This window comes from Oculina patagonica, chromosome 4 (assembly GCF_052425735.1).
Source record: "Oculina patagonica isolate OP01 chromosome 4, crgOcupat, whole genome shotgun sequence".
In the NCBI taxonomy this organism is placed as follows: Eukaryota; Metazoa; Cnidaria; class Anthozoa; order Scleractinia; family Oculinidae; genus Oculina; species Oculina patagonica.
The window spans coordinates 4,282,209-4,298,137 of NC_135761.1; the positions used below are offsets into that span (position 1 = coordinate 4,282,209).

The 15,929-nt window shown below is 37.9% G+C and overlaps 1 protein-coding gene and 1 non-coding gene across 2 annotated transcripts; both read right to left on the reverse strand.

Annotated features, from left to right (window-relative positions):
- On the reverse strand, positions 1 to 138 carry LOC144652774 (U4 spliceosomal RNA). The gene has a single exon (XR_013570627.1). It is a non-coding gene; the product is annotated as a U4 spliceosomal RNA (small nuclear RNA).
- A 5,755-nt stretch (positions 139 to 5,893) lies between these two features.
- Positions 5,894 to 14,900, reverse strand: LOC144649187 (uncharacterized). Its single transcript, XM_078508645.1, has 9 exons — positions 14,556 to 14,900; positions 11,759 to 12,079; positions 10,958 to 11,367; positions 10,029 to 10,115; positions 9,004 to 9,462; positions 8,516 to 8,608; positions 8,021 to 8,149; positions 7,240 to 7,384; positions 5,894 to 6,686 (listed from the first exon to the last, which is right to left on the reverse strand). The coding sequence occupies exons 1-9, from the start codon at positions 14,605 to 14,607 to the stop codon at positions 6,658 to 6,660; spliced, it is 1,725 nt and encodes a 574-aa protein (XP_078364771.1). The 5' UTR covers positions 14,608 to 14,900; the 3' UTR covers positions 5,894 to 6,657.
- Between the last annotated feature and the right edge of the window lie 1,029 nt (positions 14,901 to 15,929).

The window sequence follows — 15,929 nt, forward strand, 5'->3', positions numbered from 1 at the left end:
CCTTGTACAGGCCTTCAATAATTGCAAAGCCGACTGTATTTCAAGTCGTCTTGCGGGGTATTGGGAAAAGTTTTCAATCAGCAATAACCGCGCCTCGGATAAACCTCACTGGCTACGGTAATGCCACTGCGCAAAGCTAACTCAGTGTTACACGGTCAGAACTTTTGTGAAAGACTTCGTTTCCTTCCATGTGGGATGAACAAGCATTTCAACCCTCACTCTTGATCAATGCGCATGTCTACACCAATTGTTCCTTTTCTTTGTTGCATCCTTTTTTATCCTTCATAGAAAACATTGTCCTAATTTATAACTTATAACGGTGAGTAAATCGCCGTAGCGAATTTGGAAAGCTGTTTTTGAGCGATATAGCCTACTGTCGGAACAAAATGCATTTGCACCAACCGGTGGCTCAAATTTCAACTTTCCAAATTGGCTACGGCGATTAATTATAAATATAACTTTAATTATTAATAAAATTTATAAACCATATTGTGAATGGCAATGAATTTAAACGATACCGTGTATACACTTGTACCACGCTGTAAAACGCGGACGCTGTTACGTTCTGTTGAACGTGTGCACGCATGCGCAATTAATCATTGAATAGTAATTTTTCGCACTGCTGAGGAAACTCACAATTCGAAAACAAAAATCGCTCCTGGTACACGTTAACACATTGCCACGATTTGTAATATAAGGTAGCCATTGTCGGTCAAGATCAAGATGTCATCTAATTACGCACTCACAATTTTTCGACTTTTGTAGGATCCCACAATGGAGAGAACAAACCGTACATTTTTAAAGTTGAGAGGCGCGAAAAAAGGGCTATTGTTGGTCATATTCTTTTAAATTTTTCCAGTCAGGTGAACTTGCCCTGGTAGGCTTGTTCGCCGTCAAACATTTCCTAAACAATCCGAATCCGAATGTCAGGTATAGGCTAGCCTTATTCCTAAGCGTTTCCTTCAATGTTTCTACTAATTCAGTGTGGTAAACAATTTTAGGTGAATTCGTGATCTGCTCTTTACTACTTAAAATTTAAAGTTTTTAAAAGATGTCAGAAAGTACCGCCAAAATGCCGCAACATAGGACTATATGCATGGAGTAAGACCAACGTGATCCTCAATTATGAAATAGTTTAAAGGTTGCCTGACTCCCAGTGCCAACAGTTTGTGATTTAGAAACACATCACCACAAGGCTAATGCTATCCCTAAACCACAAAACAATACAGTAGACGGTGTTGGAACCAAGGCAGCCTTAATTAATTAATAATTAACTACATTACAAATACAACTGGAAAACCCATTATATAAACGAATAACTAACTAGTGATACCTATCGGTAGAAATGCCAACGAGTACAACGGGACGCTTTATGATTTTAATCGATCACTAAACATTGCGCGTTTTCTTTAAAAATCTGGAATAAAATGCGATTTTATGAAGGCTAACAAAAAGTTCTAAAATAATACCAAAGTAGTGAAGATTTAGTGCGAAATCTTGTAAACTTTATGCTATTTGCGAGTTTCAAGCCATTGTTGTCCGATGCCGCTATTTTGGAAAGGTTTCCGCTGTTTTAAAGTCCTATAGGTCTTAATCAAAGTGGCTATGAGCCACTGAACACGAAAAATAAATCACGAAACAAAAAGAAAACTTTTACAAAGATTCGGCCAAAACAAAGCATTTCAAACTTTCCACACTGCAGTTCAATCCATTCAGCACATAAGTATTAAAAAAATTGAGGTTTTAAAAGGTAAAAGCCTGGTCGGACAAGTTTGTGGCCAAAGATGAAACAAGTTTATTTTATTAATATTCCGAGAATAATTCATCACGCGCAATGCGTGATGTCTCAAATATCACGTTGAATTGTTGCTTGTTGTTGTTGAGACACTGCAAATTGCGTTCGGGCAACCAGCTTTTAGGAAAATTAAAGGCCCTGTTTCCCGAGGAAAAAAACGCCGAAGTATCCAGGAAAAAAATGTAGTATAGGGAATTTATTTTATAAATTCGAGAAACGAAATAAAACTCTCTTATGAGGCTGTTCCGAAAACGCGGAGTGCGGAGTGCGGAGTGCGGAGTCCGAAAATGCGGAGTCTGTAAAAAAATAAAAAAAAAAAATAAAATAAAAATAAAATAAAAAAAGTGTGATAAAAAATTAAAATAAAATGAAAAATATATAAATATTAAACTAAATATTAAAAAATAATACACATTTTTGCACAGCTTCGCCCGAAGCAGTGAAGCGGATCGTTCAGACCGCGGCCATTTCTTTCTTCAAAAATGACTGCAGTTCACGTTTCACGAAATATTAACAAACAGTATTTCCAATTTTTTGGAATCACTACTCGTAAACTTCAAATAACTTTAGTTTCTTTTTTACCAAAGAGCCTAAAGCCATGTTGCTTCGCCTGGCCTTCCACGTATACACAGTAAACTCTCTAAAAGAACCATCAGCAACGTGGCACTTTTCAACTCCGCCTTTTATGCTAGACGAAGTTCAAATTAAAGAAAAATGTACAACAACGATACGCTACTCCGCAGCACTTAATAAAAAAGCAAAAAATAAATAAATAAAAATTTCCCCAAAAGTCATTTAACCGCCTTTGTGCCGTGGATATCTACATCCATCTGTGGACATGTCATTTTTGGTTGAAATCATGTTTTCAGTGCAAGAATACTAATTCTTTTGATTGTAAGTTCTTTTCGCTGGGAACTCGGAACCTGGGAACCGTTTATTTCAGGTGTCATGGAAACACGTCTGTGTCAAGGACAATCGTGATAACTGGTAATGGTTATGTCAAGCTTGCAATAGCTTTTGCTTTTCACTACAAATGACGCATCTGTTGCTGAAAAGTAACATTGTATATTTAGAGAGTTTACTGTGTATTCGTGGAAAGCCAGGTGAAGCAACATGGCTTTAGGCTCTTTGGTAAAAAAGAAACTAAAGTTATTTGAAGTTTACGAGTAGTGATTCCAAAAAATTGGAAATACTGTTTGTTAATATTTCGTGAAACGTGAACTGCAGTCATTTTTGAAGAAAGAAATGGCCGCGGTCTGAACGATCCGCTTCACTGCTTCGGGCGAAGCTGTGCAAAAATGTGTATTATTTTTTTAATATTTAGTTTAATATTTATATATTTTTCATTTTATTTTAATTTTTTTATCACACTTTTTTTATTTTATTTTTATTTTTTTTATTTTTTTATTTTTTTACAGACTCCGCATTTTCGGACTCCGCACTCCGCACTCCGCACTCCGCACTCCGCACTCCGCACTCCGCACTCCGCACTCCGCGTTTTCGGAACAGCCCTCTTATGATTGATCAAATCTGTGTTGTTTACTTTGCCAGATCTAACTTAATTACGCATGCAAATTTGTATGACTTCGAAATTTTCGAAGCTTTGGAAATCTTGAAGCTTTAGAATGAATGTTTTACCTTCATCTTAAATGAAATTAAAGTCTAAACAAAGTTTAACTACGTTTCTTTCGTATTTCAATCTTTAGTTCGGCAATTTTGGCAGTTTTGAAGCGAACAGATTTGAAACCTCTTTGTTATCTGAGACGCATCGTGTCTGGGAATTTTAGTTGCCAATGACTCATGCACGTGCTGAACAAATTAGTAGCGCGCTGATTGGCCAAACTACAATAAAGTGTGCACGTGCTGAATTGTGTCGTCACGATTTACCTTACATTACATTACTTACATTTCTCGACATTTGGAGTGTTTCTGAGATTTTTTTCGCATGTACAAATCTTCTCGCGGCTCTATGTTCTGCCGCCTCGTCAGGCCTTCTGGTCTTCCAGAAGGCCTGACTCGTTGGCAATTACACTCCAAACCCAGACTGTGAAGGTAGTGGATTAGATAAAGTGTTTTTAGGAGTGAGTTGGCAAAAACACTAACAGATTGTAATCTAATAGGCAGTGGCACCGTAAGATAAAGGAGAATGGCATCGGAGTGCATTTCTTCGTTTACTAAAAACCGCCGAGCGCTACACTCCGGGCTGCAGTAACTCGAACTTTCAAGATCTGGTTATGGATTTTCTGTTTAATAAATGAGAGGTTTTTTTTGTTTTTTTTTTTTAATGCCTGTTTTACACAAATCACGAGTTCGAAAATCGAACGTTCGATTGGGTTCGATTGATTATTTTTCTTTTCGGTGAGTTCGAACTCAATCGAACTCAATCCATGAATTGAGTTCGAATGAGTTCGATTGAAATTTAGTTCGATTGGGTTCGATTGACTATTTTGAGACTATGCCGGGTATACAGAGCTCCTTGTAAGGACGACCTAAGACTTTTATCCTCTAAATTATCATTTTTTTTTTCTCAAATAAATACAGTACCCCGCTCCCACCCTACCAGAAATGGTTTTATAAACTGTCGGCTTCAAAAAGTTTTGTCGGTTTTCTTAAAGTAAACTTTGACTTTAATAAAACTTGAAACATTTTCTTTACAGGAAACTACCGATCAGTATAGAGCTTATTCTTGACAGCGCGCTTTCCTGGACCAGTGAAAGCATGCGCAAAAAAATCCACAAGAATATAGCTCGCCCTAATCAAACCAAGTGAATTCCCTTCAACAACACACACACACATCCAGTCCATTTATCACTTGTTTTATTTAAAAAAAGTTTACAAAACTACCGTGCCTAGAGGGCCAGCCTCTTGCATCGATTTCTACCTACACGAACGATCAAATTTTCTTTATTAAAACTCAAGACTGTTTTGATAATTGTGTTTCCTTCTTTAAATAGAAAGGATGATAAATAAAGTTCTCGTTTTGGACATGGTGCTACTAACTACAAACATGTATCTACTTTAGGTGGAAGCATAATTTCAATCGATGGCATTTTTTCAATATACGAGAAATTACAACATGTGCACAATACAAAAATAAAGCCTGGTATAAATTGAAGTTCAGAAAAAAATCTAAGCCACCCGTACTGCTGGATCACAATCAATTGTCCGCCTGCGAGATTACTGGGCTCTGCCCTGCAAAATCTTACTTAAAACTGCAAGTACAGTGGATTAAAAAAAAAATGAGTAAAAACACCTCGAATTCTGAAACAGCACATATATATTAAGATCAGTGCAGAAGTATGTGCTTTTTTGACGTTTCTTGGATTATTAACCCCAAAATAGTCTATATCTACTCTATTTGCTACCCATAGGGTCAATTATTTCCCCATTCGCACCAAATCAAGAAAAGTAACATTGAAATAATTCTGGTTAGTGCTTGTTGTAAGCACATAGATTACCGCGTAAAAGGTGACAGGGAGACCAGTAAGATATTGTGGGGTAATTTCTCTGCTGTTATCTATTTACTGGAAGTTTCTAAACAATAGGTTGAATTTAAAAATGTTGGAAATATATAATGTAACATATAGTCCACGAATAATACCTTTTTACAGGGTTGCCCTCTTTTACCCATTTCCCTCTTTCTCTCTTTTTTTTTTTTTTCCCTTTTTCCCCCCTCCCCCCTTTTTTCTTAAAAAAGTTTTTGTACGACCTATTTGTCTTAGGGATTTTGGCTTAGTTTTGTTAAGATGGACGTCTTTTAAAGGTGGGTTTCGGGGGTGGAAGGAGGTACTTTATTATGGCTTCATTTGCACCTCCCTGTCACTATTTTCCTTTTGTGCCCCACCCCTGGGGTGGTTAGTCCCTCCTCTGTGTGTAGAGGAGCATTGTATGACAAGTTTGCAGCAGTAGTGTGTCACATCCTAGCTACTGCGTGACACAGGAGCTGCTAAGTGTCCGCTTCTGCGTGACATCAATAAAATATACATTACTGACACAAAAGACTATATGTTAATACATCTTAAGGTGAATCAAAAAATATTGAACCTTAGCACAGAAATACACCTTAAATCTAAACACAACTCTAAAAAGTATGTCACACTCTAGCTACTGCGTGACAGAGAAGCCACTTAATATCGGGTCTTGCATGGCATCAATAAAATATACATCACTAATACAAGGCCATAAGTTAACACATCTATTAAAAGATGAATCCAAAAATATTGTACCTTAGCACATAGATACACATTAAATCTAAACACAGCAACAGCTGAGTTCTAGGAGTAATAAAAGTTACAACCACTAGAACACCATAATTTTACAAAAAAAATCTTGATTTGCTACAACGTACTAATATAGTACTATCTACTTTATATACACATTTTTCAGATAACCCTCTGAAACTATTAATCTACAGGTTGAATATTACTAACAAATTATGTGTTGACGACATAACAGTGTGGTTCCAAGGCATTCTGTGACATGTTTCCGCTCCCAAGACTTTGTTCCAGCAAACTGCCATTATCTACTTAAACATACTAGCAGCTAGGTATCAAGAAATGATCCATATTTATGTGCCTGGCATTACTGTCGTCATTTTGGGATAAATGGCATGACACAAGCAAGCATTTTTTGAAAATTGCAGACAGCTTTTAACTCTATTTTTTTCCTAAATACTAATATAATTGGTTTCTATTCAAAAATGATTCCTCTACAGATGAACAACAGGAACTGACAACCACTTATGAATGGTCTTTGTGTTTCTCACTGTGACTGTAAAGTGATAGAAAAGACCACACCTAATAATGCTATCTGGCTTTATTTACAGCAACTGGACCATGGACTATCTATCACCCCCATGTTCGCTAAATGATCACCTCATCTGGCTCCAGATCTGCAACAGGAATCAAACAGGGCAACTTAGTTATCAAAAATCATCTCACTTTCCTAGCAAACATTTCCTTGCAATGTGAAGGGTATTCAAGCAGTTTAGTCTGGGATAGGGTATGGACATCAGAGAGGTTTGGTCTAGAATAGGGTATCATTTGCCTGAAAACTGACCAGTGGTATGACAAATTAAGTCCAAAATAGGAACAGAAACTCAGAAGAGATAGAGGCTTTCCTAAACATAAATATATTCATCACAGCAACGTTGTTGACATGGTTTTCCATAAAAAACACTAATACCGGTAGTAATACATTTCTAAAAAATGCAAGTCTGGGATAGGGAAGGGATTTTTGGTGTAGTGTCTAGTATAGGGTTGCAAAATCAGCTGAACATGGTCTGGTATAGGGTAAGGGTTTTAGAGTCCCAGCGGCACACCCCCATCCAAAAATATACAGAATAACCCCCTCCCCCCGCCCGCCCCCGGGATACCACCAATACAATTATGTAGTAAAATGAGCAAAGCATTAGCAAGAACGTTAAATTCGGACAATAAGCTTACCTTTCAGCCACTGGAGGGGTAATAACTGATCGTGTTTATCAACTGCAGATGTAGATGGTTTTGCTGATACTTGAGTGTTTGCTTCCTGAGTTGTTTGTTTCTTGGAGTTTCCACTGGACAATGGACTCTTGAAATCAGAGGACAACTGAAACCAACCAAGAATCAACTTTATTAACATTCATTATTGAATCAATGGGCTGATTTAATAGTAGTAACTTAAGGACATTATTAAATAAACTATAATTCAATCACACAAGGGGGTGTCTAGAAAGTGATCATTAAAAATTCTAAGGTAAAGTGTGTTTACCGGTAACTTTATTTTAACCCATAATTCTTATCGCCTAGAACAACTTGGCTAAGGTCGGCCGAGAAAGAACTTAAGTCCCTCCACCTGACCTGGAACGAACCGGGGGGGGGCCAAAAGCCCCCCCCCCGGGGGAGAAATGGGGGCTTTGCCCCCCAAGGGGGAAAAAAAGAAAAAATAATTCTTATCATTAACTACATGAATAATATTTACTAAATTTTACATTGGTTCTAGGCCTTGCCAGGGTCACTGGGTTGTGTTCTTGGGCAAGACATTTTACTCTCATAGTGCCACTCTCCACCCAGGTGTATAAATGGGTACCGGCGACATAATGCTGGGGGCAATGTACAAGCATCCCATTCAGAGGAGTAGAAATATTCCTAGCCGCTTTATGCTATAGAAACCAGGATAAGCTCCAGCAAGTATGGGCCACTTGGCTTGAGGCTTCCCTTAAATAAGGCTAGGTATATTATTCACCTTGAATGCTGGGACCCCAGACCAGTCAGGAGAGCGTAGAAAACAAGGCAGCATAACTGGATTTTCCTGCGCTAAAAGGTAACTTTTCCTTGAGCTCGCTGTTGAAGGATTACTGTTGGACTTGCTGAGCTGCAAATTGAACGAACAATCAATATCCAGTTATTACTTCAGACATATTTGTTCAATCATTGTGCAAATTTAACTTGCCACTTTGGCTTACAATGCATTTATGTACAGTATGAAATAATATTTAATTTTTACTTATTTACGCTACCTATTATACTGCAGAAAACTTCATAATGATTATACATTTTATTTTAATATCTTGTCACAGCTAGAAAATTTGTGCATATAGTCCTTTTCATGTTGGTAAAGGATAGCAAAAATAAATGTTTTTCCAAAAATTGTGGTCTCCAAAGACTTGGTTGCAGAAAGTAGCAAATTTAGTTTAAACTGGTGCGAACAAAGAGTTATAATTTATTAGCACAAACATACCTTCTTTTTACTTTGGGCAGAGGATTTCTTGGTTTTTAATGACTGGGTAACCTTTCTTCTTCTACCAATACTGAGTACGATATTTAATGCACACTGGATAGAAAAACAAGAAATTCAGAGTTAGTAGGACACCTCAGATGATTGCATATAAATACACTGTATATATAATTATATGGAACTAACACATGTGAAATAGCTTGACACAAACACAATCAATGTCCAATAAAAAATAGGGCAATATTATTTTATTACGTGTAATTCCAGAAAATATCCATACCCACCCTATGGACAGTCATTGGAAATTCTGAAGGGTGGGGGCTCTCAAAAGCCAAAATTTTGAAAAAAAGTATGGGGCTTACCTGGAATTTCCAGGGGGGTGAGGGGACTAAAATCAAGAAAACCTTCCGTGGGAGGGGTATGGATATTTTCTAGAACAAAACTCAGAATAAACTCTAAATCAGATAGCTGAACTACAGAAGAGCAGTTACCATCAATGGTCCTTCAATGCTTTCATCACTGTCATCAGAGTCCACCATCTCCTCCGGATGCTGACATACACTTCGTCGATTCCTACTACGCAAATGCATTTCTCTGTGCTCTGCACACACATCATATGTCCTTGTTGCCAAGTTGTAGATTCTCTCTGAAGGAATCCCACTGATCGAGATCCGCCTGCTACGGTTTTGGCTCATTCTTTCGAGCTCATGATGTAAAAGAGTCAACTCTCTTTGAACAAGGTCTTGCTTTATTGTGTACTGGTCGCAATTTTGACAGCTGAATAGTTGTTGAGAGATATCCTGATGCTGTTTGAGCAGATGATTCTGTAGTTGTTTTATGACATCAAGCAGGTTTTGTATCATCTTTTGTTTCATTTCCAAGTCTTTGAGGAATTCTTCAGTTTTCCTTAGCCTTTGCTTTTTTTGTCTCAGCGCCTTGCAATCTATGCACTATTTTTGAAAGGTAATGTAAATTAAAAGGATGGGTTATCGTCATCATCATATATCAGTATATTATAAGTATAATCATCATCGTCATCATCATTATCATTAACAATGACAACAGCCACATGAAACAATCATAAAGAATACAATATTTATTTTGTAAACTTCCTTTGAAAGCCCTGGGTCCATAAAAATACTTTAATTTAGAAATACTCTTGGCAGCGTCCTGCTACTAAATCAAGAGTCAAATGCTAGCACTAGAGAAAAGCAAAACGACAGCACCTGTACTTAAATTATATAACATATAGCTACATGTAGGGGAGGGAGCTACTTGTATATTGACAAAGACAATTACTAAATTATGTAGTTCACAGTATTGAGAAATTATTATCATGAAGCAATCTGTGATATTCTGACAACATTGAAGTCTGCAGGCATGAAATATACCAGTACTTAAGGTATACAGTTGAGGGAGATAATAAACTGATGGCAATGACTTGGAAAGTCTGTGGCATCTCTTCACAACTAATATTATTAATGCCTATATGCCATGTAATCCTGATCAGCCTTACCTTTCTGACAGCAAAAGCATTCTCTTCTCCTTCGATTTGCATAAGAACAAACCTCTGTGATGTCTCCATGCTTGAACACACAAGGACCTTTACAAGGTTAACACACAAGAGTAAACAAACACTTAGTGGTACATCAATAGGCCATTTCCGAGTTAACCTTTGCCTCTGTTTTAAAACGAGTCACGTGCGAAACCATATAAAACGAGTTTCACCACACGTCCATTTTCATGCAAATCAAACTCATTTTCATTTGAATGGTTTTGCACGTAGACCGTTTGAAAAAGAGGTAAAGGGTAACTGGAAGGCCATTATTCCCAGGTGGGGGTGTGAGTACTCAAAAAAAATTAATATGGGGAGGCTCCGCCCCAAGATCCTGACCCTTAAATACTCTTGTAGGTACCTTTTTGACAGAAAAGGTACCCCTTTTGTATACCTTTCATTGAAAAAAGGTACCCTTTTCATATGGCAACATTACAAGACATATACCTTAAACAGGAAGTCTTCTTGTCATTTTTATGTACTGCTTAATAAATTAAAATGATATAGCTATAAGATGCAACTGTTTAAAACATTTTAATGGAACAGGAAGGCTCTTTTAAATATCTAAATGACGAGATTTCTCTACCCTTTCATATACCTTTAGACTTGTAAAATCAATTACCCTTTAGACTTGTACCTAAAATCTGAAGTACCCCTCTCAGGCATATAGGGAGTTCTCCCACCCCCCCACATCCCCAGGATTATCTTAATTCTGAAGTTTAGTAGAATATGTGTACTTGAGTATATATTGTTAAAACCCCACTTCATGCCCACAAGATGCAGGGCTCATTCGAGGGCAGCGCTTTGGTAATCAGGGATGGTACTTTTTAAAGTAAACACATTATTACTGATTTAGAAGTTCTCTATCCTCAGGCAGTCACTACATGTACCTTATTTTCTTCTTGACATAACACCTTTTCAACCTTCAAGTTCTCTGGCTCTTCCTTGCTGTTGTAGAGGATAGAGCAACTGGAAATGACACCATCCAGCAAATGTGACAGGGATGACAGTGAAGGAACTAGCTTCATCAATTTCTTGGCCACATCGGTGCGCTTAATACGTAACAAAGCAAGGAACAGTGCTTGGGGCGTGGCAGTTGCACCTCCCTCCTCTTTCCACTTTAAAAGCAACTGATAGGCTTTTTCGCCAACACCTTTGAAGTCTTCATCAATATTACTAAGTACACATTCTCTTTTTAACATGTGCCGTCCGAGTCTTCTCCAAGAGGCACCAATGTCCTCACTTACGTCACTGAAGATAACTTCCAAAGAGGGCTCAGGTGGAATACATAGGTTTGTATCTGAATAACAAAACATTTTGTTGTTCCCTTGCATGTCATGGTACAGTTTAACAGAAACAAGTACGATGTAAGTTTCTAAAAAAATATCTTTAACATCTATTTGTTTTGTTTTTTAAATTTGCCAAGATATTGTTATTTTAAAATAAATAAGAGTCATGAGAAATGTGTTTAATTGGGAGAAAAAGTAGGTCATACATGAAAAAATGTTCTTGATCTGGATATTATATGTACATTAACTACTTGAAGTTGCATTTTGATGTCATACTTTGGTTTAGTTTGCTTGCAGGATTTTCTTTGGACTTGAACCCAACTCACCAACACTGGTTAGAAACATTTTAAACCAAAGATAAAGTTAGCCACAACATATACAAAACATTCTCACTCAATATACCTTCAGGGCAGGAATACAGCCACCTGTGTCCATTTGGTGTTGATGTTTTAAAAGACCCAGATATGTCAGGTGAAGACATTCCATATCCTTCGCTGTAGGAATTAAATGAACTTGCAGATGATAGTGGTGATGGTAGAAAAACACCAGAATCAAAACCAAATGATTCATTATCAAGTGGAGTTTCATTTAACAAGGCTTCAGCAACATGAACGTCATCCACAGAGAGGGGGCGCCGTGACCTGGAACGCAGTAACGATGATCGCTGCATCATCCAGTAACATCTTAAGTAATCACTATGAAAGGTGTCTTCTGAAATAGGATCTGGAAAGAAACGCAGATTATTAACGATGTATTGCTGGTTTAATTTGCAACCACATGACAAAGCAGCCATGTTGGGGGTCAAAACAATAAAATAAATTTTCGCAGAATTTGTATTAAATTTGCAGAATTTCCAGTGCAGGGAAACACTTTGTTCTTTTCCCCCAGCATGGCCGCTGTGACGTCAGTTGTAAGCCAGCAATATGTCAGAACACAATAATATTTTGCTCTTAGAGGAAGGGAGATCGAGGGAGGAGATCAAAGGTGTACCCCACAGTGTTTTTGTGGACATGTTCTGCTAGGACCTACAAACTTCCATCCCTTCTCAAAACCAAAAAAATCCATTTTTTCACCCAAATTATTAATAAAAGTTTGGTTCATGATAAATTATATCGAGTTTTATACCATGCCATAGAAAATACAGCCAATCAGAATACAGGAAAGCCGTTGTATATTCGACGGTATTTAACCCAACCTTCCCATCGTGCACTGCAATATTGTATTTTCGACGAAAATGGCATGGTATAAAATAGTTACACAACACTTTCTCATGGTATACTATGGAATATCCCACTTGTCACTTGTATTTTCTTGGTATACGCACTCGCCTAAAGGCTCGTGTGTATACGGAGAAAACACAAGTGACTCGTGGGATATTCCATAGTATACCACTCGAAAGCGTTGCATAACTAGTATATATCACCATGTGTTCACTGCAACAAACAAACCAACAAAAAGCGACAACAAAAACAAAACAAAAACAAAAAGTCCCGGGGGGGGGGTACTCCCTTATATGGGCTATATAGGTATGTGCCGCCCGATAGGGTATGGTTTTTGAGGTTCTCGGTCCTTAAATAGCGTATCATTTTTTGGTCCTTTTGGCATTTTGTTCCTGGTGTGATCCTAAGATAGGGTACCTATATTCTATCAACTTTAATAAACGCCCAAAAAACGAAAAAAGGTATCTTTAAACTGAACTACCCATTCAAGTATTAGTAAAACGATTTTATAAAGATTTGTGTTTGGCCGTGCACGGTTAGCCGCTATTTGGGTCGTCACGGAACGCTTCTCCTTCCCTTGATTAGGGTGTCAAAAAGTGGGTGCACAAAACTCTCCGTAAAAATACCAAAACTCATGAAGAGGGGCATCTCAGGATAGTTGTAATCAAAGGGTCCAAGAAATCATAATTTAATTTTAACATTTCTTTTAATCCACATCCTATAAATACCAAACATATCAGATAGTCTCTGAAATCCTGTTGATTTACCAGTGACTTTGACTATATGTACTTGCTGATACTTTTGCACATGTTCAAAGTCATTAGCAGTTCCCCAACTTGAAGTGTTTGACACACAGTACTATGGTAACAACAGGAAATACATTTGACAAAATCTTTCCGAGAAATCATGTGTTCTGTCACATGGATCTAAAACAATATAATACCTTAGTTTTTTTTCTTTCTCCCACGCAACTAAATTTTCGCACATATCTTCTGAGAAATCAAAGTGCATTGTAACCTTGATGCAGTGTAAAACCAATTAGTGACCAAACTTTGTTGGGCTTGGCCGCAAAAGATCAGTTTACCTTCCTTGCGGTTGATATCAAATTTCCTGCAAGACTATGGCTAGAAAGTCACTTCCTAAATCTCTTCCTTGACCGTTTTTTCAGTCGATTTATATGCTTGATTGATAAAGTGTTCGCAATTTAAATATTTCCCAAACAAAACCCGCTTAATCAGCAAGTCTTGAAATTTGTTTAGAAAGTCGCTACTCTTTTCATCGAATTAAAAATTCAAACAAAATTAAATTTAGACAAACGGAAAAAGCCAGTCAGCGTTCCAATCGGAAGGAAAAGGATTGGCAAATAGCTTTATCTGGAAGATACAATCCAATGCGGTATGCAAATATCGAAGGAAAACCAAACAAAACAACAAGCTTCAAAGCGCTGATTGAATCATTAAGACGATTAAATCAAAAGTATTTCATTAGTGTAACGGCGGCTATCAAATAATTGGATTTATTGGATTTTCAACAAAAACGACCTTGGTCCTCAATTTAAAGCATTGGTGCGAAAGATCAGGCTCCATTGAACAACGGCAAGATAGATCTGGGTGTAACTGCTGTGTGATCCGAAGGACCAATATGAACCATCATGAACGATATTTTGTTCAAAGCAACTTTTAAACCTTATTTGCTCTGGAACAACAGAATTGTGAGCTGTAAATCTCAGACTGCAAGATCAAATGACAATCTAGGCCAGACTTCTTCTAAGAGAGTTTTCTTTTCTGCGGTCAATGATTGAAATCGCGTGGGCCCAACTTGCCCGCGGTTTTAGTTCCCGCGAAGGTCGTAAACAACATGCTTGAATTTGTCGACTCCGGCTTTCGCTATACTGCAACTGTTACCACTTTCATGAATCGAGAAGCTATTAACAGATAAGCAAACGAAAGGCTCAAGTTATTCGAACTCAATCAACCCACCTGTAGCGTAAGACAAGTTTGGGGTACTGAGACCAACTGCAAGGGACGCCATCTTCCTCGAGCTCTTCAAGATTCTTCTATATTTCTGCTCGACCGCTTCTTGCTTGACTTAAAAGCAGACTTTAAGATGCTAGCTGCTATCTTCCTGAATTGATTGCGACATTGCAAAAGGGGGTTTACAAATTTTCCGCGTATGAAAGAGTTCGTAAACTGGGAAAATCAAACTCCTTCCAAACTGGTCTCGAAGCATTACGTCAGCGGTGTAAAAATATCGACCAATGGGTGAGGGGTAAGGGAAAGCAGAGAAAGAATATCACTGTCGACTCGGTGAAATTGCCGTTATTTCTAATTAAACGCACTGTAAGAAATCTGAGTTTTTAATGACTTGGTAAACAATAACAAAACAAAAAGTTCATTTAAAGATATACTAACTTACTACTGTGCGAATTATTTTCCTCAGGCCTCAGTTTCCGTTTCCTTTCCCCTCCCTAGACAGTTCGTCGTTTTGTGCATTTTGATTTGCGAAGACGGCAAAAACCCGAATAAAACACTTTTAATCATCTCGTGACTTTCGTCATACGGTTAGCTATCGTGCAATCTACGGAACAAGGGTCAAAGGGGCAGGGGGGATTTTGCTACGTTTGACTTCCTGGCAACGTTATCGGCAACGAATGCAAACTGACATGTAGACTTTTAAGACGATAAGGTGCGGTAGTCTGGGAACGAGTCTTTCCGTCTTTTCGACTGTTCAAAAACTCCCTCCGACCTCCCGCCACTTTCTCGGCCAATCAGAAGTGAAACCAAAACCAATCATAACTCGCTTGCGCACGTTTTTATTTTTCCGGCTACATGTATTTGCTTCGAGTTTTGATTGGGTCACTGGATTGTTTACATCCTTTGTGATTGGTCAGAATGAACTGCCCAATAAACCCCATGGCCCCATAGAAAAATTAGTAAAATTTGAGCAAGTTTAAATTCGTTTTTCTCCTCCCCTGATTAGAATTAAGGTCATTGCCCTGTTTTGCTTTGCGCATCCTTACTGCGCACATATTAACAGTCAACTCTCTCTTACCGGACACCTCCATAAGACGGACACCTCCATAAGACGGACACCTGGTGACGTGACGTCCCTGCCGTTTTTCAGTCACTTTACTGTAACCAAACTCCCTATAAGACGGACACCTCTCTAAGACGGACAACGGACACTTTGAAATTATTAACGGACACTTGAGAAGTGTTTTTTTTTTATCATGTTTTATTAGTGAAAATACTTCCAAACTTCGTATCGACCTAAAGCAAAGTTACTCAGCGCCCTAAAGATACGTGTATATGACGTTTTAACGGGTTTCTTCTCTGCTTACGTGTATGGACACC